Source organism: Salmo salar, chromosome ssa01 (assembly GCF_905237065.1).
Source record: "Salmo salar chromosome ssa01, Ssal_v3.1, whole genome shotgun sequence".
Lineage (NCBI taxonomy): Eukaryota > Metazoa > Chordata > Actinopteri > Salmoniformes > Salmonidae > Salmo > Salmo salar.
In genome coordinates, this window is record NC_059442.1 from 23,695,268 (window position 1) to 23,722,144 (window position 26,877).

The window sequence follows — 26,877 nt, forward strand, 5'->3', positions numbered from 1 at the left end:
AAGAAGACTTGTAATCCCTGTAAATGGTCTGAAATACTTATGTAAATGTGATACAGTGCCTTGCGAAAGTATTCATCCCCCTTGGCATTTTTCCTATTTTGTTGCCTTACAACCCGGAATTAAAATTTATTTTTGGGGGGTTTGTATCATTTGATTTACACAACAACATGAAGATGCAAAATATTTTTTGATTGTGAAAGAAATAAGACAAAAAAAACAGAACTTGAGCGTGCATAACTATTCACCCCCCCAAAGTCAATACTTTGTAGAGCCACCTTTTGCAGCAATTACAGCTGCAAGCCTCTTGGGATATGTCTCTATAAGCTTGGCACATCTATCCGCTGGGATTTTTGCCCATTCTTCAAGGCAAAACTGCTCCAGCTCCTTCAAGTTGGATGGGTTCCTGCTGGTGTACAGCAATCTTTAAGTCATACCACAGATTCTCAATTGGATTGAGGTCTGGGCTTTGACTAGGCCATTCCAAGACATTTAAATGTTTCCCCTTAAACCACTTGAGTGTTGCTTTAGCAGTATGCTTAGGGTCATTGTCCTGCTGGAAGGTGAACCTCCATCCCAGTCTCAAATCTCTGGAAGACTGAAACAGGTTTCCCGTAAGAATTTCTCTGTATTTAGCGCCATCCATCATTCCTTCAATTCTGACCAGTTTCCCAGGCCCTGCTGATGGAAAAACATCCCCACAGCATGATGCTGCCACCACCATGCTTCACTGTGGGGACGCTGTTCTCGGGCTGATGAGAGGTGTTGGGTTTGCACCAGACATAGCATTTTCCTTGATGGCCAAAAAGCTCCATTTTAGTCTCATCTGACCAGAGTACCTTCTTCCATATGTTTGGGAGATCTCCCACATGCCTTTTGGCAAACACCAAATGTGTTTGCTTATTTTTTTTCTTTAAGCAATGGCTTTTTTTCTGGCTACTCTTCCATAAATCGCAGCTCTGTGGAGTGTACAGCTTAAAGTGCTTTGCAGCTCCTTCAGGGTTATCTTTGGTCTCTTTTTTGCCTCTCTGGTTAATGCCCTCCTTGCCTGGTCTGTGAGTTTTGGTAGGCGGCCCTCTCTTGGCAGGTTTGTTGTGGTGCCATATTCTTTCCATTTTTTAATAATGGATTTAATGGTGCTCCGTTGAATGTTCAAAGTTTCTGATATTTTTTTATAACCCAACCCTAATCTGTACTTCTCCACAACTTTGTCCCTGACCTGTTTGGAGAGCTCCTTGGTCTTCATGGTGCCGCTTGCTTGGTGGTGCCCCTTGCTTAGTGGTGTTGCAGACTCTGGGGCCTTTCAGAACAGGTGTGTGTGTGTGTATATGTATATATATATATATATATATATATATATATATATATATATATATATATATATTATATACACACACACACACACCTGTTCTGGGGGGTTTGTATCATTATATATACTGAGATCATGTGACACTTAGATTGTACACAGGTGAACTTTATTTAACTAATTATGTGACTTCTGAAAGTAATTGGTTGCACCAGATCTTATGTATGGGCCTCATAGCAAAGGGGGTGAATACATATGCACGCACCACTTTTCAGTTATTTTTGTTTTAGAATTTTTTGAAACAAGCTATTTTTTTCATTTCACTTTACCAATTTGGACAATTTTGTGTATGTCCATTAGATGAAATCCAAATAAAAATATATTTCAATTACAGGGTGTAATGCAACAAAATAGGAAAAACGCCAAGGGGGTTGAATACTTTTGCAAGGCACTGTATTTCAGTTTTTTTTACTTTGAATACATTTGCAAACATTTCTAAAAACCTGTTTTTGCTTTGTTGTTATGGGATATTGTGTGCAGAAAAACAACAATTTAATAATTTTTAAAATAAGGCTCTAACGTAACAAAATTTGGAAAAATTCAAGGGGTCTGAATACTTTCCGAATGCACTGTGTGTCCATACATGTGTATGTTTGTGTGTGCATTTTATAGGACTATACTTCCTGTAGAGACTCTTCTCTAGGTATATAAACCATACTGTGTAGACTGAGACTGAAATTCAGAGAAAAGCATTCAGATTATCCAGGAAATCCCAGGAAAGCTCTTTGGGTCTGTGCTCAACATAAGCCCTGCTCCCAGCAGGTGAGAATGTTAGGAGAGAAGACAGGCCTTATCCATGTGACCCAGATGCTCCTTATTAAGGCAAAGGAGGACCTGCCTGCCTGACTGGGTCCTGAAGCTACAGACATGACCAGTGTTTGGTTCTGCCCTATTTAAATCTCCTTGCCAGTGGCTACTGACTGACATGTGTAAGTGTAGCTACTACAGAGCTTGTGGTCTTTGTGGCATCTTGTCTAAATATTAGTGTTTGGTCAAGTGCTCGATATCTGCTGAGAATGATCAACTATGATTTACAGACATCACAAACATGATCAGCTAGATGTAAATATTCTCCTGTATTTCGCTGACGGTCTCTCTTTTTCCCTCTCTCTCTCTCTCTCCCACAGAGAAGGAGAAACACGTAAAGTCTGGGTCAGATGGGGAAGGAGCAAGTAGTAGCCAGTCAGAGAGCTCGGTCAGACTGGGCAGTCTGAAGGCAGGAGGTGAGTCACCAGCCTGAAGTCTCAGCCTGAGGGCCTCAGGGATGGGATGATATTTAATCGGTAGGCTATTCATATAGCCCAGGGCAGGTGACTATGTCAATCTGGTGCTTGTTAAGTCTCCTCCGTCTACATCTCTGTCCACCATCCTTCCCTCACGCTGGTTACAGTCTTTATTCTCCTGAAGATACTAACGTAGACATGATCAATACTTCAGTAGGAAGTGATGGTGATCTGTTTTTCTCAGGATCTTGTCTCTCTTATTTGAGCTATTTGTTTTTCAAATAAATGTTGCACTGTGGAATGTTAAGGAGAACAGTGACTTCTACCATGGACACTTGAGAGAAGTCCAACAGCAGGAAACACTGTTTGTTTGAAAAGCGTGAGGGATCTACATTCTTTGTGGCTATTAGCTCCTCTTCTGTAGAATTCTGTAAGCAGAGAGATTCTAGTCCCTGTGACCGTTTCCTCAAATCCTGCTGGTGAGGCCTGTGCAGTTTTAGGCCCTGAAGTGCTACGTTCCTGATCCAGAGCCTGAGAGAGGATGACGCTCACCCTTCACTCTACAGTACTTCTGGCACACCATGTTCTCCCTGTTCTCCCCTCCTCTGTGAGGGGATCACGGGTCAGTCACTGTGTGACGCAGAGAGAGCAGACTTAAAACATCAGCTTGGCCATGCGTCCCCCTAGTCTGGCCAGGTGGACCCCAGCCTGCCAGAGTGGGATCCCTCTAAATCTCATCTGATACTGTTAACATGAGATGGGACTGGATCAGCTCACGATTACAATAGGATTAGGCCCGTCTTTTTGTAACAGAGAGGCTTGGTGTAAGGGGATTGCAGCCCTGTCCCTTTTATCTTTTGGCTGTCCTTGAGCTATTATTCATAGTCCCATAGAGGGATGTGTGGGTTAGACCCATAAGGAAGTGGTATTGACTGAGATGCAAAGTGCTTACAGTAAGTATTTACCTCCTGGGAGCCTCAGGAAGGAGTGTTGCTGGAGACCATTCAGCTTTATTCAGGAGACATGATACCCACCTCCCATCTTCCCTCTGCCAGTTTTCTGCTTGCCACACAAACTATTGTGTGTGCGTGGGTGTGGGCACATGCTCCTGTGTCCTCTACTTGGAGATGTAGTTCCTGTGTCCTCTACTTGGAGATGTAGTTCCTGTGTCCTCTACTTGGAGATGTAGTTCCTGTGTCCTCTACTTGGAGATGTAGTTCCTGTGTCCTCTACTTGGAGATGTAGTTCCTGTGTCCTCTACTTGGAGATGTAGTTCCTGTGTCCTCTACTTGGACATGTAGTTCCTGTGTCCTCTACTTGGACATATAGTTCCTGTGTCCTCTACTTGGACATGTAGTTCCTGTGTCCTCTACTTGGACATGTAGTTCCTGTGTCCTCTACTTGGACATGTAGTTCCTGTGTCCTCTACTTGGACATGTAGTTCCTGTGTCCTCTACTTGGACATGTAGTTCCTGTGTCCTCTACTTGGACATGTAGTTCTTGTGTCCTCTACTTGGACATGTAGTCCTGTGTCCTCTACTTGGAGATGTCGTTCCTGTGTCCTCTACTTGTAGATGTAGTTCCTGTGTCCTCTACTTGGAGATGTAGTTCCTGTGTCCTCTACTTGGAGATGTAGTTCCTGTGTCCTCTACTTGGAGATGTAGTTCCTGTGTCCTCTACTTGGAGATGTAGTTCCTGTGTCCTCTACTTGGAGATGTAGTTCCTGTGTCCTCTACTTGGAGATGTAGTTCCTGTGCCCTCTACTTGGAGATGTAGTTCCTGTGCCCTCTACTTGGAGATGTAGTTCCTGTGCCCTCTACTTGGAGATGTAGTTCCTGTGCCCTCTACTTGGAGATGTAGTTCCTGTGCCCTCTACTTGGAGATGTAGTTCCTGTGCCCTCTACTTGGAGATGTAGTTCCTGTGCCCTCTACTTGGAGATGTAGTTCCTGTGCCCTCTACTTGGAGATGTAGTTCCTGTGCCCTCTACTTGGAGATGTAGTTCCTGTGCCCTCTACTTGGAGATGTAGTTCCTGTGCCCTCTACTTGGAGATGTAGTTCCTGTGCCCTCTACTTGGAGATGTAGTTCCTGTGTCCTCTACTTGGAGATGTAGTTCCTGTGTCCTCTACTTGGACATGTAGTTCTTGTGTCCTCTACTTGGAGATGTAGTCCTGTGTCCTCTACTTGGAGATGTAGTTCCTGTGTCCTCTACTTGGAGATGTAGTTCCTGTGTCCTCTACTTGGACATGTAGTTCCTGTGTCCTCTACTTGGACATGTAGTTCCTGTGTCCTCTACTTGGACATGTAGTTCCTGTGTCCTCTACTTGGACATGTAGTTCCTGTGTCCTCTACTTGGACATGTAGTTCCTGTGTCCTCTACTTGGACATGTAGTTCTTGTGTCCTCTACTTGGACATGTAGTCCTGTGTCCTCTACTTGGAGATGTCGTTCCTGTGTCCTCTACTTGGAGATGTAGTTCCTGTGTCCTCTACTTGGAGATGTAGTTCCTGTGTCCTCTACTTGGAGATGTAGTTCCTGTGTCCTCTACTTGGAGATGTAGTTCCTGTGTCCTCTACTTGGAGATGTAGTTCCTGTGTCCTCTACTTGGAGATGTAGTTCCTGTGCCCTCTACTTGGAGATGTAGTTCCTGTGCCCTCTACTTGGAGATGTAGTTCCTGTGCCCTCTACTTGGAGATGTAGTTCCTGTGCCCTCTACTTGGAGATGTAGTTCCTGTGCCCTCTACTTGGAGATGTAGTTCCTGTGCCCTCTACTTGGAGATGTAGTTCCTGTGCCCTCTACTTGGAGATGTAGTTCCTGTGCCCTCTACTTGGAGATGTAGTTCCTGTGCCCTCTACTTGGAGATGTAGTTCCTGTGCCCTCTACTTGGAGATGTAGTTCCTGTGCCCTCTACTTGGAGATGTAGTTCCTGTGTCCTCTACTTGGAGATGTAGTTCCTGTGTCCTCTACTTGGAGATGTAGTTCCTGTGTCCTCTACTTGGAGATGTAGTTCCTGTGTCCTCTACTTGGACATGTAGTTCTTGTGTCCTCTACTTGGAGATGTAGTCCTGTGTCCTCTACTTGGAGATGTAGTTCCTGTGCCCTCTACTTGGAGATGTAGTCCTGTGTCCTCTACTTGGAGATGTAGTTCCTGTGTCCTCTACTTGGAGATGTAGTTCCTGTGTCCTCTACTTGGAGATGTAGTTCTGTGTCCTTTACTTGGAGATGTAGTTCTTATGTCCTCTACTTGGAGATGTAGTTCCTGTGTCCTCTACTTGGAGATGTAGTTCCTGTGTCCTCTACTTGGAGATGTTGTTCTTGTGTCCTCTACTTGGAGATGTAGTTCCTGTGTCCTCTACTTGGAGATGTAGTTATTGTGTCCTCTACTTGGAGATGTAGTTCCTGTGTCCTCTACTTGGACATGTAGTTCCTGTGTCCTCTACTTGGACATATAGTTCCTGTGTCCTCTACTTGGAGATGTAGTCCTGTGCCCTCTACTTGGAGATGTAGTTCCTGTGCCCTCTACTTGGAGATGTAGTTCTTGTGCCCTCTACTTGGAGATGTAGTTCCTGTGTCCTCTACTTGGAGATGTAGTTCCTGTGTCCTCTACTTGGAGATGTAGTTCCTGTGTCCTCTACTTGGAGATGTAGTTCTTGTGTCCTCTACTTGGAGATGTAGTTCCTGTGTCCTCTACTTGGAGATGTAGTCCTGTGTCCTTTACTTGGAGATGTAGTTCTTATGTCCTCTACTTGGAGATGTAGTTCTTATGTCCTCTACTTGGAGATGTAGTTCTTGTGCCCTCTACTTGGAGATGTAGTTCCTGTGTCCTCTACTTGGAGATGTAGTTCCTGTGTCCTCTACTTGGAGATGTAGTTCTTGTGTCCTCTACTTGGAGATGTAGTCCTGTGTCCTTTACTTGGAGATGTAGTTCTTATGTCCTCTACTTGGAGATGTAGTTCTTATGTCCTCTACTTGGAGATGTAGTTCCTGTGTCCTCTACTTGGAGATGTAGTTATTGTGTCCTCTACTTGGAGATGTAGTTCCTGTGTCCTCTACTTGGAGATGTAGTTCCTGAGAGGCCTGTAAAATGATACTCAATCTGCCACTCACTCCCTGGGGCCAGACTGCCAGACGGTGCCCAGACCCATTCCAAGCCCCCACACCTATCCCACTCTCAACCTAAGCCCTCCGCACACAGCCCCCGACCCAATGTGGTGATGAACAGTGCAGTGGTGCCCCCCTGCGTCCTTCACCATCCCAGACAGACCGATACAATGAATAATCACCTGCTAATAATGGCCTTCTTAGTGATAGGGAAGATGCAGTAAATGTCAGAGGTCGTGTTGATGGAGGGAACGTGTTGATGGAGGGAACGTGTTGATGGAGGGAACGTGTTGATGGAGGGAACCAGTGGAGGGGGGGGAACTGCTGCGATGGCTGAGTTGATCATTTATGAGCCTTCCTCTTTTGGGGGCCTCCTGTTATGTAGAGAAAGGAGGAGGAAATATATGAGGTTATTAATAGACCCAAGTTCAACTTTGAGACAGATTTAGAGAACCTACTGAGATTTGACCTTCTCTTCTCAGGGGACTGAAACCTGTCTGTCAGACCAGGGAATCAATAAGCACACATGGCGCAGACACACACACGATTCCCAACCCTATTAAACAGCTGCGTCCACAGCAGCCATTGGAGACGATCCCATTACAGCACAGTCATCATCATGGTGAGGTGTGTGTGTCGGGGGATTTTTCCATGCCCACTTATCAATAAGACAATAAGTGACAAACAACAGACGGCATGTTTTTTTAATTTTATTTTACCTTTATTTAACTAGGCAAGTCAGGTGAACAAAATCTTATTTATAATGACGGCCTAGGAACAGTGGGTTAAACTGCCTTGTTCAGGGGCAGAACGACAGATTTTTACCTTGTCTGCTCTGGGATTCAATTTAGCAACCTTTCGGTTACTGGCCCAACGCTCTAACCACTAGGCTACCTGCCGCCCCAAACCTTCCATGTTGATGACACACATTATGAGGGGTAATAAGGAAGGCTTGATCCTAATGATTCCCATAATGGCCTTTGTCTGCATGATTCAGGTTACTGTTATGTTTGCACATGATGGTCATAAGTGTGCGTGGGGTTTTGGTGTTAGTATGTGACAATAAGATATGTAATAGATGTCTGTACAGAAGTCCTGCAATGCTGTTGATGTTGAAAGTTTGGTTCTTCCCTCTGAGATTAATGTAGTATGTTTATTTTCTCTGTGTTTCAGAAGTGGCCACAGGGAACCTTCTAGACTTGGCAGAGGGGGCAAACATGGCGCTGCTGCACTCAGGGACAAAGGAGAGCGAACCAGACCCATTCATGACGCACAACCACGCCACAGAGAACAACAATACTGTATGGGTAAGAGAATGGGGGCTAGAATAGAACTATTGTAGCTACACATGCTTAATAAGAGGGGCAATGCTTTATTGATGGGAGAATGAAGGCTTGGAGAGCTGTATGGTTACATCAAATGGACATAGAATGGCTACAGTATACTGTAAGGGTAAGATTGAAATAATACAGTATTGGCAGTAGCTCCTAGCATACATACTTGATTCAAAGGCAGTGTCTTTATAGTAGAGTATGATTATGGGTTGAGTTTAGCTCAGGACAATGGTGCATTGAACAGAACAAGACTTATCAGATGGTCCCCATAGCAGGGGAGGGTGTGGAGCTGTTACTCTGCAATCATATACTTATATTACAGGGAACGTTTGGATAGAGGTGTGTGTTTCCTTTAGCTGCTCAGAACCCAAACCTTCCATTTATAGTTGTTAAGCCAAAAGAGACGTTCATCATGCCATCACTTCCTGTAGTTTACCTTCTGTAAACCTTTCTGAAACAAATTTAGTTTTTTAGTTTTTTTACAGTATTTCAATTATTTTGACATGGTCTTCTTTCCCTGACCTTGTCTATATGTGTGTTTTGTCTGGCAGGAGCTTGAGGATGGTCTGGATGAAGCTTTCTCAAGGTGTGTAATTTTACTGTGCCCTGTCTAGTCCCTCTGCATTACTGCACACAATAGCCGGTGGCTAAGGCTTGTCTTATAAACACTGCCATTCCTACCTGCTGGCTCGCCGCTGGGCACTCGTTGCACTTATATCCAAGAAACTGGCTGTGTTTAGTTAACTGGCCTAACGCCCAACTTGGTTATCTTCTGCTTTCTCAGCCTGCCTTTCTACTGGCCAGGCCCCCACAAGCAGTGATTTAACAATAGGTTTTTAAGTGAGGACTTTGGATAGATTGTATTCTGCAAGCTTCAATGGTAGTGGTTGCGGGATAAATACACAGAGCATTGGTTTTCGGTCATACAACTAGCAGGTTCAAGGTTAACTGGACACGTCCTTCAGTGTATTCTCTGTGCTCTTGTACAGACTGGGATTCCTCAAGGGCAGGGTTCAGTAGGTAACTTTTTAAATGTAAACTGTTAGTTACCTGTCCAAAATTGTAATCAGTAACGTAACTTCTAGATTACCCAAACTCAGTAATGTAATCTGATTAGTTAGTTGGATTACTTTCCCCTTAAAAGAAAATTCCACCCAAAAACTATCTTTTGGTATTTGTTTCATTAGTCCATTGTTGAGATAATCCCAAAATGTTTTGCATGTCAGCAATCAAGTTATCAAGATATATTACTTTCAAAATACAGAAATACAGGCAGTATGGTGCATTTTGCATCATATGACTGAAAATGCATCATACCGGCTGTATTTCTGTATTTTGAAGGTAATATATCTTCATTTGATTGCTGACATGCAAAACATTTACCAAAATATCGTTTCTGGGTGGAATTTTCCTTTTAAGAGGCATTAGAAGAACACAAAAAGGATCTATCAAATGCATTTGGTGTGTCATCATAGTGGTCTCTGACTTGTGGTCAGACTCTCTGAGGTGGAACAAACTAAAACTTGCACCTTTTTTCAATGATTCATTTCATTTTATTGAGATAACAGAAAGATGTCATCATGTATTTTGTCACAAACATAATTTCTAAATGTAACTGTAATCCATGAAGTAATCATCTAGTTTTTCAAAAGTATCTTTAATCCGATTACAATATTGTGGCTGGTAACGTAACTGATTACAATTACAGATTTTTTGTAATCAGTTACTGCCCAACCCTGCTCAAGGGCTCATTTTAAACTAACCCAACTCATGCAGAGCTCAAAGGAGTCCATCTTGTTTCAATGACATGTCCTGATGAGGTCTTTAGGGATGCTGAATCACAATTCCCAAGATGTTTTTTTTATTTTTTATGTCACCACTAAGTTCTAGTCTAATTCCAGTCTTATCAGTGCTTTCATTTCCCCCAGGACTCTTTTCATTTTGTTTCATTTGAAACTGACGGTGGCCTCTCCTCTGTTGATCAGTCTTTGTCTGGCGGTACGGACAGTGTGCTTCAGAGGGGCGGTAATCAAGCATTGAGACCATTCTAGTGCTGTTATCAGATAATTATTTGTCTGCACACACAGTAATTACTCACTAGGCCGTTAATCTATGCTGCTGTGATTAACGATGGGACTTTGTGGAGAAGTGATGGGCAGTCCGACCACAGATTGCTTTAATTGAGGGAAATTTAGTAGGCAGAGGACCTGGGGCCTTATTTATCAACCATGTGTACATTTTTTACTAAATTCTGTCGTAAGTGGAGATTCTAGTATTTGCGTGCGCAACAAATTATTGGGATTTATTGAACTGTTGCACGCAACATATACACGTTTTCATTGATAAATCAGAGCCATATATTTGTGTGCTTGTGAACGAGCAATACAACCCTGTCTGGAAAACACCTTCCGTTCATCTTTTATAGTAACAAAAACACCCTCATTTGCTGTATTATTTGGACATTTTGGAACTGGGCCATGTCAGTTTCTAAAAGAAAAGTGCAAAGGCAAATTTCATCACATTTCTGTAGAGGTGTGGGTAGAATGTTTCATATTTTGCAGTGACTTTTTCAAACAAAAAATGCATGCCGACTATAGCGAGTGCCAAACACTGGCTGCGCATTCTACAAGATTGATTGTCTATTCAAACAATTTAAATGTAAATGCTACAGCCCACACTTCTATGCAAAAGTCAAATTGTTGTTCAATATTTTGTTAATCAATAGATGATTGGGTTTCTATCTCCTGCCTTGGTATAGGCTCTAATATTAAATGGGCTATGACATCGCACTCCTATCTTACAGCAATACTGTAGCCTACCCATACTATCAAATATTTTTAATAGGCTACAGGTCTATATACTTCCAAGCTTTCTTGGCTATTGAATTATTAATGGATAAATGGTAGCCTAATATTGGTTGTCTAGCGGGAATAAACTAGTCATGTCAGAAAATATGAGTATGATTTAGGCCTTAAGTCAACGAAACATTATGCTGTAAGCTGCTATGCGATATCCTTACCAATGGCAAAGGTATCTGTTTTATCATGACGTTATTTGCTTGCAATACAATTGATCAACCACTAGAAGTTGTGTGTATGCATGGTCTGAGCTATAGTTTGAAACACACACTTTCCCATGTTCAAAATGGATAAATACCAACCTTTGCAGGAAAACTGGCACATGTAAGGTTTAGAGTATTGTTGTTACGCACGCACCATTGATAAATGAGTCGGTTCTAGCCTTTTGTCTATCAGAGAGAGCTGATTGCAGAGCTGCACTCTTATTGAAGTAGTGGGTGTTGAGCTGTGGTGAAGAGTGAGAGGAAGTTCTGTCACTCTATATCTCCATATGAGGGCTGCTGAACTGATTCACTGTCATATGGACTGACCAAACATGACTGATGTCAGTACTTGACTGATGTCAGTACTTGCTTTCCTTGTATGCCTGTAGCCGATATATGATATGAGTATGGATCGTTTTTAGTTACTTGAGGAGACTTGGAAGTGGCAACTGGAGATTTTAAACAAGCTCCTAAGAGCACTTTGAGTATAGATTTTCAAAAAAGACCAAAACCAGCAATGACAGAAAATAAGCTTCTGTCTGTGAGACTTTAGTCATTCTCTTGACTGGGCTGTTTATAAACTCCCTGCATATTAACAGTCAGGGATATGTTGTTTTTGCTAATGCTTGTTCTTTCCTTTATTTTACCTCTGGGAATGGGGTGCAATGAGGTCAGACTTTTCCTCTGAGTTTCAGGAAATAACTCTCAGTAAAAGGCAGTTTATTGGTAGATGGGCTTTTGTCTCTCCAAACTTGCTGTGGGTGGTATAATGGGGTAGCAGGACTCTGGAAGTCCAGGGATGCCTGTCATTTTAGACTGAATGGCTTTCCTCCTTCTGGACTTCTTCTGAAGCAAAGAACAGTTTTAGTGACAATCCTCCATCCCTGTTATTTAGAGTTTTTTACTAGTGAGTTATACAATAAGAGACAGAGTTGACATTTCATGCCTTCATTCTCTATGTGAGTGATTTAGTTTAGCTGTATGGGCACCTAAACTTTCTCTCCTTGTACATTCCTTTAAACATCGATATGAAGGAAGTTTGTGCCCAGGAGTCGGAACTCTCAACACTGACACTCACCTCACTAAGATCGCTGTAACTCAAGAAGGATTACAGTGCCATCTTCTGGCTGCAGGAAGTTAATGCAACTTTTAAGTTCATTGGAAATGCTCTGGTGTTCTTCATAATAAAAATATAGGGGAATAGTATAACAGCTGTCTGACTATTGACATTTCCTTTGCACCCCTCAGCCGCAGTCTGGATAGCTTTGAATCATACTCAGGTAATGACGTCATCCATTGGACGTGCAGTGTCCCTCCCTCACTTCCCCCAGTCACCCCCACTCCATTCACCACCCTCACCACAACTGTGACCCCTTTGTCACTCTCCATCCTCACCGTACCCAGCCCATCTGTCTGAGCATGGATGTGGATCTGTAGCATTCTGCCATTACAAACGCCTGTAGCTGCATATGTCCCTATAGGAGCATCCCATTACCATGGCTCAGAACCCTGTCCTATTGACTTCCCTTATGTTGAGCAAACGTATGGCTCAAACCAAGACCGAGAAGTTACCCGTCTGATGTAAATTTGGACTACAGGTTCCAACATTACACCAGCAAAGTGCACAGAGGTTGGGAAGGCTGTGCTGTGTATGAACGGCAGGGTTCTCTGCTAACATGTTGTTGTCATTTATTCACATTTTGTCCATGCCCACATGAACTTGGATTTGTGTGTTATTCTGCTTCACATCTACAGCCATTTCGCCGTTATTGCAACATCACTGAATGAGTAATGACATGGTGAGCCAAGTGGTGTTACTGTCGAAAGCAGTGAAGTAGTGTTGAGAGTGTCAGGCCTGGGAGTTGTAGCTGTGTGAAGTACTTGGATAACCATACCTCACTGTTTGATCATTTAAAAAGACATGCCTCTACAGTTTAGTTCTGGATACTGGAACTGTAACACACTGTCTTTTTAGTTGCTTACTCAAGTTTGACACATTTTTGTATAGTATCTTTCCTATCATGTCAATACACACATTTGTCATTTAAATGCTTTTGAATGTTAAAGCTACCACATGTCTGTTAATTTCAATGTATTGAGTTTTCACATCCCATCTGATATTTGGTATCTTTTGCCTTATGAATGTGATAAGTGAAATGTCTTTCTTTCTCTCTCCCCCCCCCCAGACTCGCTGAGTCTCGCAATAACCCCCAGGTCCTGGACATTGGGGTAAACCCTCAGGACTTCAACACTGAAGAGTGCCTGTCCCCAGCTAACTGGGACAAAACGGATGCAGACAACGCCGAAAAAGACTATATGTTTGGGTTCTAAGGGTGGAGCCACTGCGGAAGCAAGGCGTCGAGGGGGAGAGCGAAAGATGGAGAAGGAAAGCGATAGGGATGTGGGTGAAAGCAGTAGAGAGGCAGTGACTGTGGGATGTCTGTGAAAGAATAGCAGGCCTAGTGGAGTTTGTACATGATTCTCCCTGAAAGTCCACTCAGTGTTGCCATCTTGAGGGATGTGACTGTTAGCGTGTCTAACTGACCAACCAGGAGGGACCTACTGGAGTCGAGAGCCTCCAAAACTAAGACCAAAGCAATACCATTTGTTTTAATTGAATTTTAAACATCCGGACATCTGGTGTTTGCTACATTCAATACCCCATTATTCAATTTGCCTCTGTCTCTACTGACTGGTATGTTTTTACTGTATGTATGTGTGTGTATATACAGTATATATAATCTGATACAAACTGAGCTATAATTTGTCACTTGTTGAGCATTTGGTGAAGGCGCATTTAAGCGTTAGAGGCAGAAAATAGTGTGTATATTTAAGGTCAACACATCCATGGTCAGTGTTTGAGTCTGTGTGAATGCCACAGTTATGTTCCTTTTGTTAATCTAAGTGGATGGAGGAGTAACTCACTCAGAGGGGAAATTTACTGGTGATGTAGTCAAAGCCACCAGCTGGAGTGAACTTCAGCCATGATGCCAAATATAAGAATAAAGAGTGATGGTGACCATCACCTCCTCTGCTCTCAATGGCTCTAATAATTGGGAAAATAGGCTTTAACAAAATGTACTTGCCACAGGAGGCTGCTGAGGGGAGGATGGCGCATAATGGCTGGAATGGAGTGAATGGAATATTATCAAACATGGAAACTGATTCCATTTATTCTCTTCTAGCCATTACTAAGCCTGTCCTCCCCAATAAAGGTTTCACCGGCCGCCTGTGTTACTTGCATACATTGTGTGTGTATAAAGAATCTTATTTTTATTCTATTGCAAAATCTATTTTTGCACTCTCCACTCATCCCTCTACAAAGCACATACTTTCATGTCCTTGATTGTTATTATAATATCCATCTAGCTCTTACATGTACCACTGTAATATTGTCTAATCTGGTTTGTGCTAATTTTGATAGTTTACTTGACAGTTTGGAGATTTCATTTTGAAGATATCATATGAGGGGTTGAGTTAAGGTCAAGTCTCCGTGTTAATATCGCTGACATTTTTGATACAGTTTGAAATACATTTTTATAATTTCTGGTATTATGTTACCTCTGAATTCAATAAAATGTATGCATCAGTGTGAGTCATTAAAACTCGTTTTTCAACCACTCCACAAATTTCTTGTTAACAAACTATAGTTTTGGCAAGTCGGTTAGGACATCTACTTTGTGCATGACACAAGTAATTTTTCCAACAATTGTTTACAGACAGATTATTTCACTTAGAATTCACGGTATCACAATTCCAGTGGGTCTGAAGTTCACATACACAAAGCTGACTGTGCCTTTAAACAGCTTGGAAAATTCCAGAAAATGAAGTCATGGCTTTAGAAGCTTCTGATAGGCTAATTGACATCATTTGAGTCAATTGGCGGTTTTACCTGTGGATGCATTTCAAGGCCTACCTTCATGGGGAAAATCAAAAGAAATCAGCCAAGACCTCAGAAAAAAATGGTAGACCTCCACAAGTCTGGTTCATCCTTGGGAGCAATTTCCAAATGCCTGAAGGTACCACGTTCATCTGTACAAACAATAGTACGCAAGTATAAACACCATGGGACCACACAGCCGTCATACCGATCAGGAAGGAGGTGCGTTCGGTCTCCTAGAGATTAATGTAATTTGGTGCGAAAAGTGCAAATCAATCCCAGAACAACAGCAAAGGACCTTGGTGTAGATGCTGGAGGAAACGGGTACAAAAGTATCTATATCCACAGTAAAACGAGCCCTATATCGACGTAACCTGAAAGGCCGCTCAGCAAGGAAGAAGCCACTCCTCCAAAACTGCCATAAAAAAGCCAGACTACGGTTTGCAACTGCACATGGGGACAAAGATCGTACTTTTTGGAGAAATGTCCTCTGGTCTAATGAAACAAAAATAGAACTGTTTGGCTGTATTGACCATCGTTATGTTTGGAGGAAAAAGGGGGATGCTTGCAAGCCGAAGAATACCATCCCAACCGTGAAGCACGGGGGTGGCAGCATCATGTTGTGGGGGTGCTTTGCTGCAGGAGGGACTGGTGCATTTCACAAAATAGATGGCATCATGAGGGAGTAAAATTATGTGGATATTTAAAAAAATATCCTTTTTACCTTTATTTAACTTGGCAAGTCAGTTAAGAACAAATTCTTATTTTCAATGACGGCCTAAGAACAGTGGAATAACTACCTTGTTCAGGGGCAGAATGACAGATTTTTACCTTGTCAACTCAGGGATTCAATCTTGCAATCTTGGCTACCTGCAACATCTCAAGACATCAGTCAGGAAGTTAAAGCTTGGTTGCAAATGGGTCATCCAAATGGACAATGACCCCAAGCATACTTCCAAAGTTGTGGCAAAATGGCTTAAGGACAACAAAGTCAAGGTATTGGAGTGGCCATCACAAAACCCTGACCTCAATCCCATAGAACAATTGTGGGCAGAACTGAAAAAGTGTGTGCGAGCAAGGAGGCCTACAAACCTGACTCAGTTACACCAGCTCTGTCAGGAGGAATGGGCCAAAATTCACCCAACTTATTGTGGGAAGCTTGTGGAAGGCTACCCGAAACGTTTGACCCAAGTTAAACAATTTAAAGGCAATGCTACCAAATACTAATTGTGTGTATGTAAACTTCTGACCCACTGGGAATGTGATGAAATAAATAATTCTATTATTCTGACATTTCACATTCTTAAAATAAAGTGGTGATGCTAACTGACCTAAGACAGGGCATTTTTAATAGGATTAAATGTCAGGAATTGTGAAAAACTGAGTTTAAATGTATTTGGCTAATGTGTATGTAAATTTCTGACTTCAACTATATATATATATATGTATATATATATATTTACACACACACACACACGTTTTGATTTCTTCACTATTATTCTACAATGTAGAAAATAGTAAAAATAAAGAAAAACTCTTGAATGAGTAGGTGTGTCCAAACTTTTGACTGGTCCTGTATATAATACACACTGCTCTGCTCCATCATCAAATAATAGCTATCTCTGTGGTTATATTCAAGTAATTAATGCCATTGACATTAAACATTAACATAAATTCATGTTATATGAGGATAATAATGTTGGGTCTTGTTTGTTTAGGTCATTGTAGGCAGAGATGGGCAGAATTTCTGTTACATGTATTTAAAATGCGTATTTCAATTACTTTTGAGGATTTACATTAGTCATTTGTATTTCAAAGGCCTGGAAAAATCACAATGTAATTTGTAACAAGATACTTCAGAGAATGGTATTTTGTATTTTCAAAATACCTTTTTTTATAGTGGTTCACAATTTTGTGGCCCTCTATCACCCCAATGTTGCTGCACTGGTATCAGAAGTCTGATGGTACTGTAGTGGGCCTTGAGAGGTGTTGGTAGATGAGCGGAGTTTGAAAGAAAGTTGAAGCACATAGAATGCACTTCAAGACTGAGGATAATGCAGTGAATTTGCTCCAAAAGGCGGAAGTGAACTCAACTTTGATAGCGAACACACTATGTTATTGCCACACTACCATTATACTTACTCTCATTCGGGAAGCGAGTCCCCTGCCTCAACTTCAAACCCTTTTGTGCCTCCACGTGCACCTCTGATTATGTCACTCTCTTGGGAACTCATTCCTGACACCAACACATTGAATTTTGAGTAATATGCATTCTCTAAATAGTGGCCACAAAGCTCTGAAGACTTACACTATGAACTGTGCCAATTATCTGGGATATTGGTCATAGATGGTAGCTATTAGTATTGTTCATGGCATTGTTGGTCGTAGGGTCACATTGTTTGGCACCAGTATTTTATATTTGATTGGTCTTTATGATATTTGGGGTTTCGTAACAAGATATATTTTCATTTATCTTTGCCTATTTCTGATTGAAGATCTTCGGAGATCTGGTTAAATCCATAATGTGAAGACGTCATATGAACTCACTGACCTCTAGTTTCATGCGTGCACCTGTAAAATGAAGGTGCCAAGCTTTTGCCCGTGCCGTTGGTGGTTTGTCAAAAATAGAATTGGTTTATGAACGTTAGCTAAATTTGACACATCACTTGCACAGTCCAACAAGTTGTACAAACCCATACAGGTCAGTGCTTACATTTTTTTCTTTGTAATGGTAAATACTATAAATATGATATGGGGGAGGGAAGCAAATAAGTGCAAATGTGTTAGCTAGCTAACAGTAGCTTGTAACATCAGACAAGCCTCTTTATGCTAGCCCACAAACGTTAGCATTTCACATATTTTCCCATTAACTTTGTAAAAAACTAAAACCCTGTTAGTTAAGACTTCTTAGATGTAAGGGGAACTGTGTGGTTCTGGTACCGGTTCCGACCGACATTTTCATTTATAAATCGATCTGTGGATAGATCGACAGCCCTGGTTCCCACGGACACAATAGTATTTTTTCTGATGTGAAATCTGAAACCACTAGAAGCTGGGATGTCCCTCCTACCGTTTCATTCGCTCTCCTGACTGTCCATCAACTCCTGGCTGAACCCAACATCACAGCCACTGACAAACCACAGGCCTGCAATCATTACCTGATAGCGCAGCAGGAGAAAGTGGCGTAATCATGGTTCAGAGATCGATTCATAGCCATTAATCTAAAATAATTCATAGATTTTAAACAAAAAACACTTTGTTTGTCAAAGATGGACAATATTAATGAGTTCCTAACGAGTTCAGGAAGCCAAAGTAGAGCTCTGTGACATACACATCGAAGGGGGCAGACAATTTGATCAAGAGAGACCTTTAGAAAATATGCAAATGTTCTCTAACATTAAACATACAAAGATGTATACAGTTATAAGGAAGGTGAAATCTTTTAGAACAGTCTATGACTAGGGTGGATGGAGTCTTTGACAATTTTTAGGGCCTTCCTCTGACACCGCCTGGTATAGAGGTCCTGGATGGCAGGAAGCTTGGCCCCGGTGATGTGCTGGGCCCTACGCACTACCCTCTATAGTGCCTTGTGGCCGAGCAGTTGCCATACCAGGCAGTGATGCAACCCATCAGGATGCTCTCGATGGTGCAGCTGTAAAACCGTTTGAGGATCTGAAGACCCATGCCAAATCTTTTCAGTCTCCTGATGGGGAATAGGTTTTGTCGTGCACTCTTCACAACTGTCTTGGTGTGCTTGGACCATGTTAGTTTGTTGGGGATGTGGACGCCAAGGAACTTGAAGATCTCAACCTGCTCCACTACAACCCCATCGATGAGAATGTAGTCCACAATCATCTCCTTTGTCTTGATCACGTTGAGGGAGAGGTTGTTGTCCTTGCACAACAGAGTCAGGTCTCTGACCTCCTCCCTATAGGCTGTCTCATCATTGTCGGCGATCAGGCCTACCACTGTTGTGTCATCAGCAAACTTAATGATGGTGTTGGAGTCATGCCTGACCGAGGTCCTGGAACCACCAAGCTCTAGGAAGAGTCTTGGTGGTTCCAAATTAATTCCATTTAATAATGATGGAGGCCACTGTGTTCTTGGGGACCTTCAATGCTGCAGACATTTTTTGTACCCTTACTCAGATCTGTGCCTGGACACAATCCTGTCTCGGAGCTCTACAGACAATTCCTTCGACCTCTTGGCTTGTTTTTTTTCTCTCTGACATGCACTGTCAACTGTGGGACCTTATATAGACAGGTGTGTGCCTTTCCAAATCATGTCCAATCAATTGAAATTACCACAGGTGGACTCCATTCAAGTTGTCAACATCCCAAGGATGATCAAAGGAAACAGGATGCAGCTGAGCTCAATTTCAAGTCTCATAGCAAAGGGTCTGAATACTTATGTTTTTAATTTTGTATGAATTTGCAATAAATTCCAAAAACCTGTTTTCAATTTGTCATCTTGGGGTATTGTGTGTAGATTGATGAGGATAAAATGTATTTAATCAATTTTAGAATAAGGCTGTAAAGTAATCAAATGTGGAAAAAGAGAAGGGGTCGGTCTGAATACTTTCCGAATGCATTGTATATACAGCCTGAGACATTTGTGTGCGAACTCGTGTAAATGTTCCTTACAAGTCAGAGTGTTGAATAAAATTACATGCAAACTCTACCGTTTGGTGTACTGTTTGTCCTTCTGCTGCTCTAAATGTGAGACAAAAATATCCACAAGAAAGTATTGTTTACCCAACTTTTTAAAGAGCTGGTAGGTATATGGCTTGGTTCGGCACAGAGGTAAAGCTAGTTTCATGTTAGATTTTCTTATTTCAATCTTTAGAAAAAAAGAAAAAAAAGTGGATTGTTCTCCATCCTGTGATTCTGGATCATTTTCATTGTCATGGCATGCTTGGTTTCATAGGCTTAGTAGTGAGAAACCATGCATACAGTAGATGATAATTGTACTTTTGGCCACTTGAGACCACTCTGTGTATTCCAGAATAATAACTTGCAAAAGTGGTAGGGTTAGTCCTAGCAGCACTAACTAGTCACGCAATTCAGACATTCTGCAACTTGAAAATAGAGATTGTGAAGCAGGCACTTGTCAGGGTGGTGTTGCAGCTCCAAGCAGCCCAGCATCTAACGACACTGAGGCCTGTTTTTGACTTTGACGTGGATGACATGTGCCTGAGCCCCATTGACAGTGACAGGGGGAGCGATGAGGGCATTGAAGCCTTCGTTGAAAGCTGTAACAGCTTTTACGACAAGGACAGTGTCCGTAACCCCAGTGACGGAGACAACCAGCAAACTAAGCCTCTCTTGGCTCAGTCCAACACAGGGTAGGGAAATGATGAGGAGGGGGAGGATGGAAAAGGAGACGAGATGGTGGGAGAAGGAGAAAGAGAAAACGAGGGAAAGGAAAAGATAAACCAACAGGAGGAAGAGGAGAGCATGAGCGATGAGGGTTATTTCTCCAGGTCCTACCTATAAGCACTGAGGGCAGGGAAGGACGTGTCTCAAGCTGTGATGCCCCTGCAGCCCCACATCTCGTACAGCTCTTTGGCCAGGGGAAGGGAAGGATTGCAGAGGCCGCAGGTGGCTGTGTCAGAGGAGGGGGAGCCACCGTATCCCCCAGGTTTCCCTGAGCCCAATGAGGGCCAGGCTGTGGTTTGCCAGCCGATCGACTCATTCACTCTGGAGGTTGTTTCTTATGGGTTATATGGGGCACCTCTAGTCCCAGTGGAGGGTGCAGATGAGGGCTTGGAGGTGGAGGAGGAAGGGGGGGCTTCATTCATTCCATAGCCTCTCCGAGTCCAGGTAAGAGGTCCTTAAGCTGACCAGAGATGTGACAAATGGACAATTATACTTAACCTTAAAACAGCCATTTTTTTTATTGGTTTTCTGTTAAAACGATAGAAAATCATAAAATTCCACTTCAATTCACAATGCAGAACAATGATCCTATTACGTATATATGACCGCTAGGGCCGGGCAATAAAGTTATATCTACCGCAGTCATATACCCTTGAAAGTGTCTTGGAATGCCGCTTCTGAAGCGGGACTAACGTCCATTACTAGGCTACAAGAACTGTCAATCAAATAATTTTGAACAGGACGCAGTCCATATTCTCTCTTAAAAGAAAGTTCTTGAAAGTTTGTCAGTAGAAAGAAAATACATCTTCTGCTAGGAATCGACTCCTAAGATGCAGTATTTTGAAACGGAGAAGACTGATTAGTTGCCATACTTCCAAGAACACTTGCGTCTATCATAGAGAGCTAGCGAGGGACTGAGATTAGAGGAGGGGCACAGTATAGGCTGTTGGCAACCAGGCCGAATCGTAATTGTAATATGCAAATATATTGTTTCTTAATGTAGCTGTGAGATATAATTAATAATATTTCATCATTAACAAACAAGTTTCCTGTATTTTGTGTCCATATGCATATTTATTTATTTGTTTTGCCTGCATCAACTGTTAAGATTTGGTTGTGACTGTATAGCTGTTATGTGGATTTCTCTGTTCATATTGCTCTAAGACCTTCTGCCGTGTCCAGGTGAGGTCAGTAGTGGGGTTCCCAGCGTGCAACAGAGCAACAGCAGCAAACCCTCAACGCCGCCTGAGCAGAAAGGATCCGAGACCAGGTCTGTGCAGAAATCTTCTCCAGAGAAGAATCTTCAGGAGGGTACATTTTAGAGAGTCCTTGTGAAGTTCTGTATTTCCTCTAGAGGGAGCAATTTGATCATTTCTTACCTGACTAGTATTATTTCCAGAGACTGGTTTATTTCTCTGAAATTCTTCTCTGAATGTAGACAGTGAGTGAGTCTGGTTATTTTCCCACTCAACCACTTCACAAATGCATCATTATTTAATCAATGCTTTCACATGACTAGAAGGGTGAAAGCATCAATATAGCATAACTTATTCAACTCTGTCAGGTCATATCTGAGGTCTTGTAAAGAAGCAGGATATACTCTAATTCTTGAGTGTTGCCTCTCATTCTCCTCTTGAAGTCTGTATTTACCAGTATTAATAAACTTGAATCCTAACCTACCTATGGATCTTAAAGCTGCTTTCAAACCTGTGCAGTGCTGAAGCCGTCACCATATACCAGTACATGCGCACATCAGTGGAGGCTGCTGAGGGGAGGACGGCTCATAATAATGGCTGGAACGGAGCAAATGGAACGGTATCAAACACATGGAATCCATGTGTTTGATGTATTCGATACCATTCCACTAATTCCGCTCCAGCCATTACCATGAGCCCTTCCTCCTCAGGTGGCGCACATGTAACAATAGGAAGGTCTCTTGGATTTCCATTTCTCAGTGAGCTATGACATCACATGGCTCTTGGCGAGTTTCCCATGTGTTAGAGCAGACTTGTTTCAGATGTGATTTTTCTAGATTGATAATTTCCTTTTTTATCTCGAATACAATTATTGCATCCCTTTTTGATAATGGACATGAGCTTATTATAATATATAATCATAATAATAATAGTTTGATAAGTATTACTATTATTAAGTAATGGTGTATAAGCCACTTAGCAGACGGTTTTATCCAAAGCCACTTATTCAAGCTTTCTGAATGATACTCATAATGACCCTCAAATGGAATAATAATTCCCAGGTTTTTCATGCCATTGATATTGTATATTCTTTCTGTCCTGCATCTTATTCTTATTCTTTGAACTTGTTCAGCCTGTAATGTGTGTGTAACTTGTATGGGTTTGTCTCCAGGGGTGATGACCGAGCTGCTGAACCTGATGAACCATGTGGCTGACCAGGCACGAAGCCTCAACAGCAGGCAGTGGCAGCACCCCTCAGATCTCCACTGCCTGTACAGGCATCTCCGTGTGTGTGTGTGTTTGTAAGCTGAAAGGAACAATTTTAACAAATTAAATAATAAAAAAGGGAATCATCACACTCTAATATTACTGAAAACAAAAGAAAAACAAACAATGACTGCAATCTCTGGGCTTCAAGCTACTTTAGCAATTAACATATTAAATCTTGATGCAACTGAATACATTTCAGATAAAAGATTGTTGCTTGGATTTACGGAACCGGACTGCTGCCCACTGTAGAGGACATTTTGGTCTTAATTTGATAATTGATTGCATGTTTTCTTCTTCTTCTTTCTTCTTCTTCATTTCTGAGTATTGATTTCACTTTAACCCTTTTTCTTGGTGAAATTGAATTTTAATACTTTTTTTCCAATTTAGTTTTTTCAGCAATTACCAAAGACCTTTAGAATGAACTTAACTATTTATACTCTGGACGAATGGCAGAACCAGAACTACAGGAACCCCCGGTGCTTTGCCAAGGTCCCACAGGTCTTCGAGAGAAGTCCGGTTCTGTAAATCCAAGCAACAAAGGATCTTTTATCTGAAATGTATTCAGTTGCATCAAGATTTAATATGTTAATTGCTAAAGTAGCTTGAAGCCCAGAGATTGCAGTCATTGTTTGTTTTTCTTTTGTTTTCAGTAATATTAGAGTGTGATGATTCTCTTTTTTTGTTATAATTTAATTTGTTAAAATTGTTCCTTTCAGCTTACTTTCCAGTATAGGATAACATTGACAAAAAAGGAAGAAAATGACATAACGTAAAAGCAGACTAATAGTCTAGTCATTTTACCTACACCTTAGTATGTTGCATATGTGGAGGGCTCTGGTCATCATTCCCTCATTTCATGGGTTCATTGCTGCACTTGTACCTTGTTTATAATTTCATTCCTAGTCTTGATTAGCTTTTTGAATGCTGTGCGTATTTCCCTGTCTAAGTACTTATTTGTGCAGTTTTAATTTCTTACCCAATACATTTTGTGTTCATACTGTTGAAGTTGTTTTAGTACTTCTGATTAACCCTGGTTCAGTTAGAACAGTTTGAAGGGACAATCATTTTTTTGATCCATCACATTTCTGGTGTGATATGATATGAACATGTCCAGACATGCTCTTCACTTGCTGCCTCAGATGGTCTGTCATTTGTTTATTAGCATTAGTCAGAATTTAAGGTAATTTTGTCTGAGGCCATGTTATGCTTAATTTGCATGAGTCTCCAGCCTTTCTAGGCTTTACATGACAGTTTTCATATCATGCTTTTTTCTTCTGGTCCAGTGACCTTTGATACCTCTTATCTGACTTCTTCCCAGGCATTTTAATGACACTCCTCCCTCTGGTTCTCAGCACCATTCACAGGAGGTGATCAGTTCTCCTTGACATACTTATTGAGAGTGTTTTCAGGGAAAGGGTAGACATTTCACCTGAATTATGTATGCCAACCTTGCCTAAAGATGATTGAATCAGTGACTTATGAGTACCTGCCTTCGACCTTACAGGTGACATTGAACTGCTTCCCAGAACTTCCGAATGGAATAAAACTCCTTTTTAAAACAGTGTTGTAGCTACAGTTAATGTGGTTCAGATGCCTTTGCTGCAGATATCACACTTGGTCTGTGAAATGGTCTAAAATGCCAAGTGTCAGTTCAATGTGGAGGAAAGGAAGAGGGTCATTTATTATGTAAATGTATGTTATATAAGCCCAGAGTCCTTTAACTTGTATAACATTTATTGTCCTCTGTGAACAAGCCTGTTGACGCTTATTATTGTAGAGTAGCATTGAACAGTAGGCGCTGATGTAACATTTGAGTTTGTTTGTTTGCTTTGAAGTGGTGACAATATTTGGTATTGTAATCGATCTCTATAGAATCCGGTAAAATGTCTCAGTCCCAAAAGTTGGATTATAATTCTGTTTGTGGGTGGATGCCTCTGGCATACCATCAGCTTGTATCACCTTGTGTCTGTGTACATTTTTGGTGTTTCTTCTAATGTTTATTGTATGTTGGTAGCTATTTATTTGAGCGGTAGGAGTGAGCCTGTGTAGGCCCTGTCACTATGTCCTCCATCCATTAAATAATGCAGGCAGTTAAAGTAAGCCCGTCTCCACAGATATTCTGACAGTCTGTCTCTATCTGGAAGCTGTGTGTGTGGCCTGGGCCAGACGGATTACCAGGACGTGTACTCAGAGCATGCGAGGACCAACTGACCGAGTCTGTAAGACCAACATGTTTCAAGCAGACCACCATAGTCCTTGTGCCCAGGAAAGCAAAGGTAACCTGCCTAAATGACTACCACCCCGTAGCACTCAGGTCAGTAGCCATGAAGTGCTTTGAAAGGCTGGTCATGGCTCACATCAACACCATCATCCCGGAAACCCTAGACCCACTCCAGTTCGCATACCGCCCCAACAGATCCACAGATGAATGCAATCTCAATCGCATTCCACACTGCCCTTTCCCGCCTGGACAAAAGAACACCTATGTGAGAATGCTGTTCATTGACTACAGCTCAGCGTTCAACACCATAGTGCCCACAAAGCTCTTCACTGAGCTAAGGACCCTGGGACTAAACACCTCCCTCAGGAACTGGATCCTGGACTTCCTGACGGGCCGCCCCCAGGTGGTAAGGGTAGGCAACAACACATCTGCCACACTGATCATCAATACGGGGGCCCCCCAGGGGTGCTTGCTTAGTCCCCTCTTGTACTCCCTGTTCACCTACGACAGCGTGGCCAAGCACAACTCCAAAACCATCATTAAGTTTGCTGATGACACAACAGTGGCAAGCCTGATCACCGACAATGATGAGACAGCCTATAGGGAGGAGCTTATAGACCTGGAAGTGGGGTTGCCAGAACATCAACCTCTCCCTCAACGTAAGCAAGACCTAGGAGCTGATCATGGACTACAGGAAAAGGAGGGACAAACATGCCTCCATTCACATCGACGGGGCTGTAGTGGAGCGGGTCGAGAGTTTCAAGTTCCTTGATGTCCACCTCACCAAGAAAAGATTTGGCATGGGTCCCCAGATCCTCAAAAACGTACACAGCTGCACCATCGAGAGCATCCTTACCGGTTGCATCACTGCCTGGTATGGCCACTGCTCAGCATCGGACCGTAAGGCGCTACAGAGGGTAGTGCTTATGGCCCAGTACATCACTGGGGCCAAGCTTCCTGCCACCCACAACCTGCAGTATATGCAGTCGTGGCCAAAAGTTTTGAGAATGACACAAATATTAATTTTCACAAAGTCTGCTGCCTCAGTTTGTATGATGGCAATTTGCATATACTCCAGAATGTTATGAAGAGTGATCCGATGAATTGCAATTAATTGCAATGTCCCTCTTTGCCATGCAAATGAACTGATTCCCCCCAAAAACATTTCCATTGCATTTCAGCCCTGCCACAAAAGGACCAGCTGACATCATGTCAGTGATTCTCTCGTTAAACCTGTTGTGGATAGGGGGCAGTATTTTCACGGCCGGATGAAAAAAACGTACCAATTTAATCTGTTTACTACTCTTGTCCAGAAACGAGAATATGCATATTATTAGTATATTTGGATAGAAAACACTCTAAAGTTTCTAAAACTGTTTGAATGGTGTCTGTGAGTATAACAGAACTCATATGGCAGGCAAAAACCTGAGAAGATTCCAAGCAGGAAGTGGCCTGTCTGCGAATTTGTAGTTCTCCTTTTGCTTCTCTATCAAAACTACAGTATCTGTGGGGTTACATGACACTTTCTACGGCTTCCATTGGCTCTCTAAAGCCTTCAGAAACCGTATTGAGGCGTCTCCTGTCTCTGGGCAGATAATAGCAGATTGGAGATGCGCGTTCACGAGACCACGGCATTTTTTATTTTTCTCTTTGAATGAATACAGCATTGTCCGGTTGGAATATTATTGCTATTTTATGAGAAAAATACCATAAAAAATTGATTTTAAACAGCGTTTGACATGCTTCTAAGTACAGTAATGGAACATTTTGATTTTTTTGGTCTGGAAATGTGCTCGCGCGTTACCCTTTGGATAGTGACCGGAACGCACGAACAAAACGGGGGTATTTGGAC

General features: G+C 42.1%; 1 protein-coding gene across 3 annotated transcripts in view; it reads left to right on the top strand.

The window, feature by feature from the left end:
- Positions 1-14,676, top strand: part of LOC106579967 (low density lipoprotein receptor adapter protein 1-B-like) — a 75,498-nt gene extending 60,822 nt beyond the window's left edge. The window contains exons 6-10 of one of the 3 annotated variants that reach the window (XM_014160569.2): positions 2,491-2,586; positions 7,860-7,993; positions 8,572-8,606; positions 12,330-12,361; positions 13,268-14,676. In XM_014160569.2, coding sequence (XP_014016044.1) covers positions 2,491-2,586; positions 7,860-7,993; positions 8,572-8,606; positions 12,330-12,361; positions 13,268-13,314 — 344 coding nt within the window. In that variant the 3' untranslated portion in view covers positions 13,315-14,676. The remainder of the gene's footprint in view (positions 1-2,490; positions 2,587-7,859; positions 7,994-8,571; positions 8,607-12,329; positions 12,362-13,267) is intronic. The other 2 variants (XM_014160478.2, XM_014160652.2) reach the window with 2 other exon arrangements.
- Positions 14,677-26,877: the final 12,201 nt, after the last annotated feature.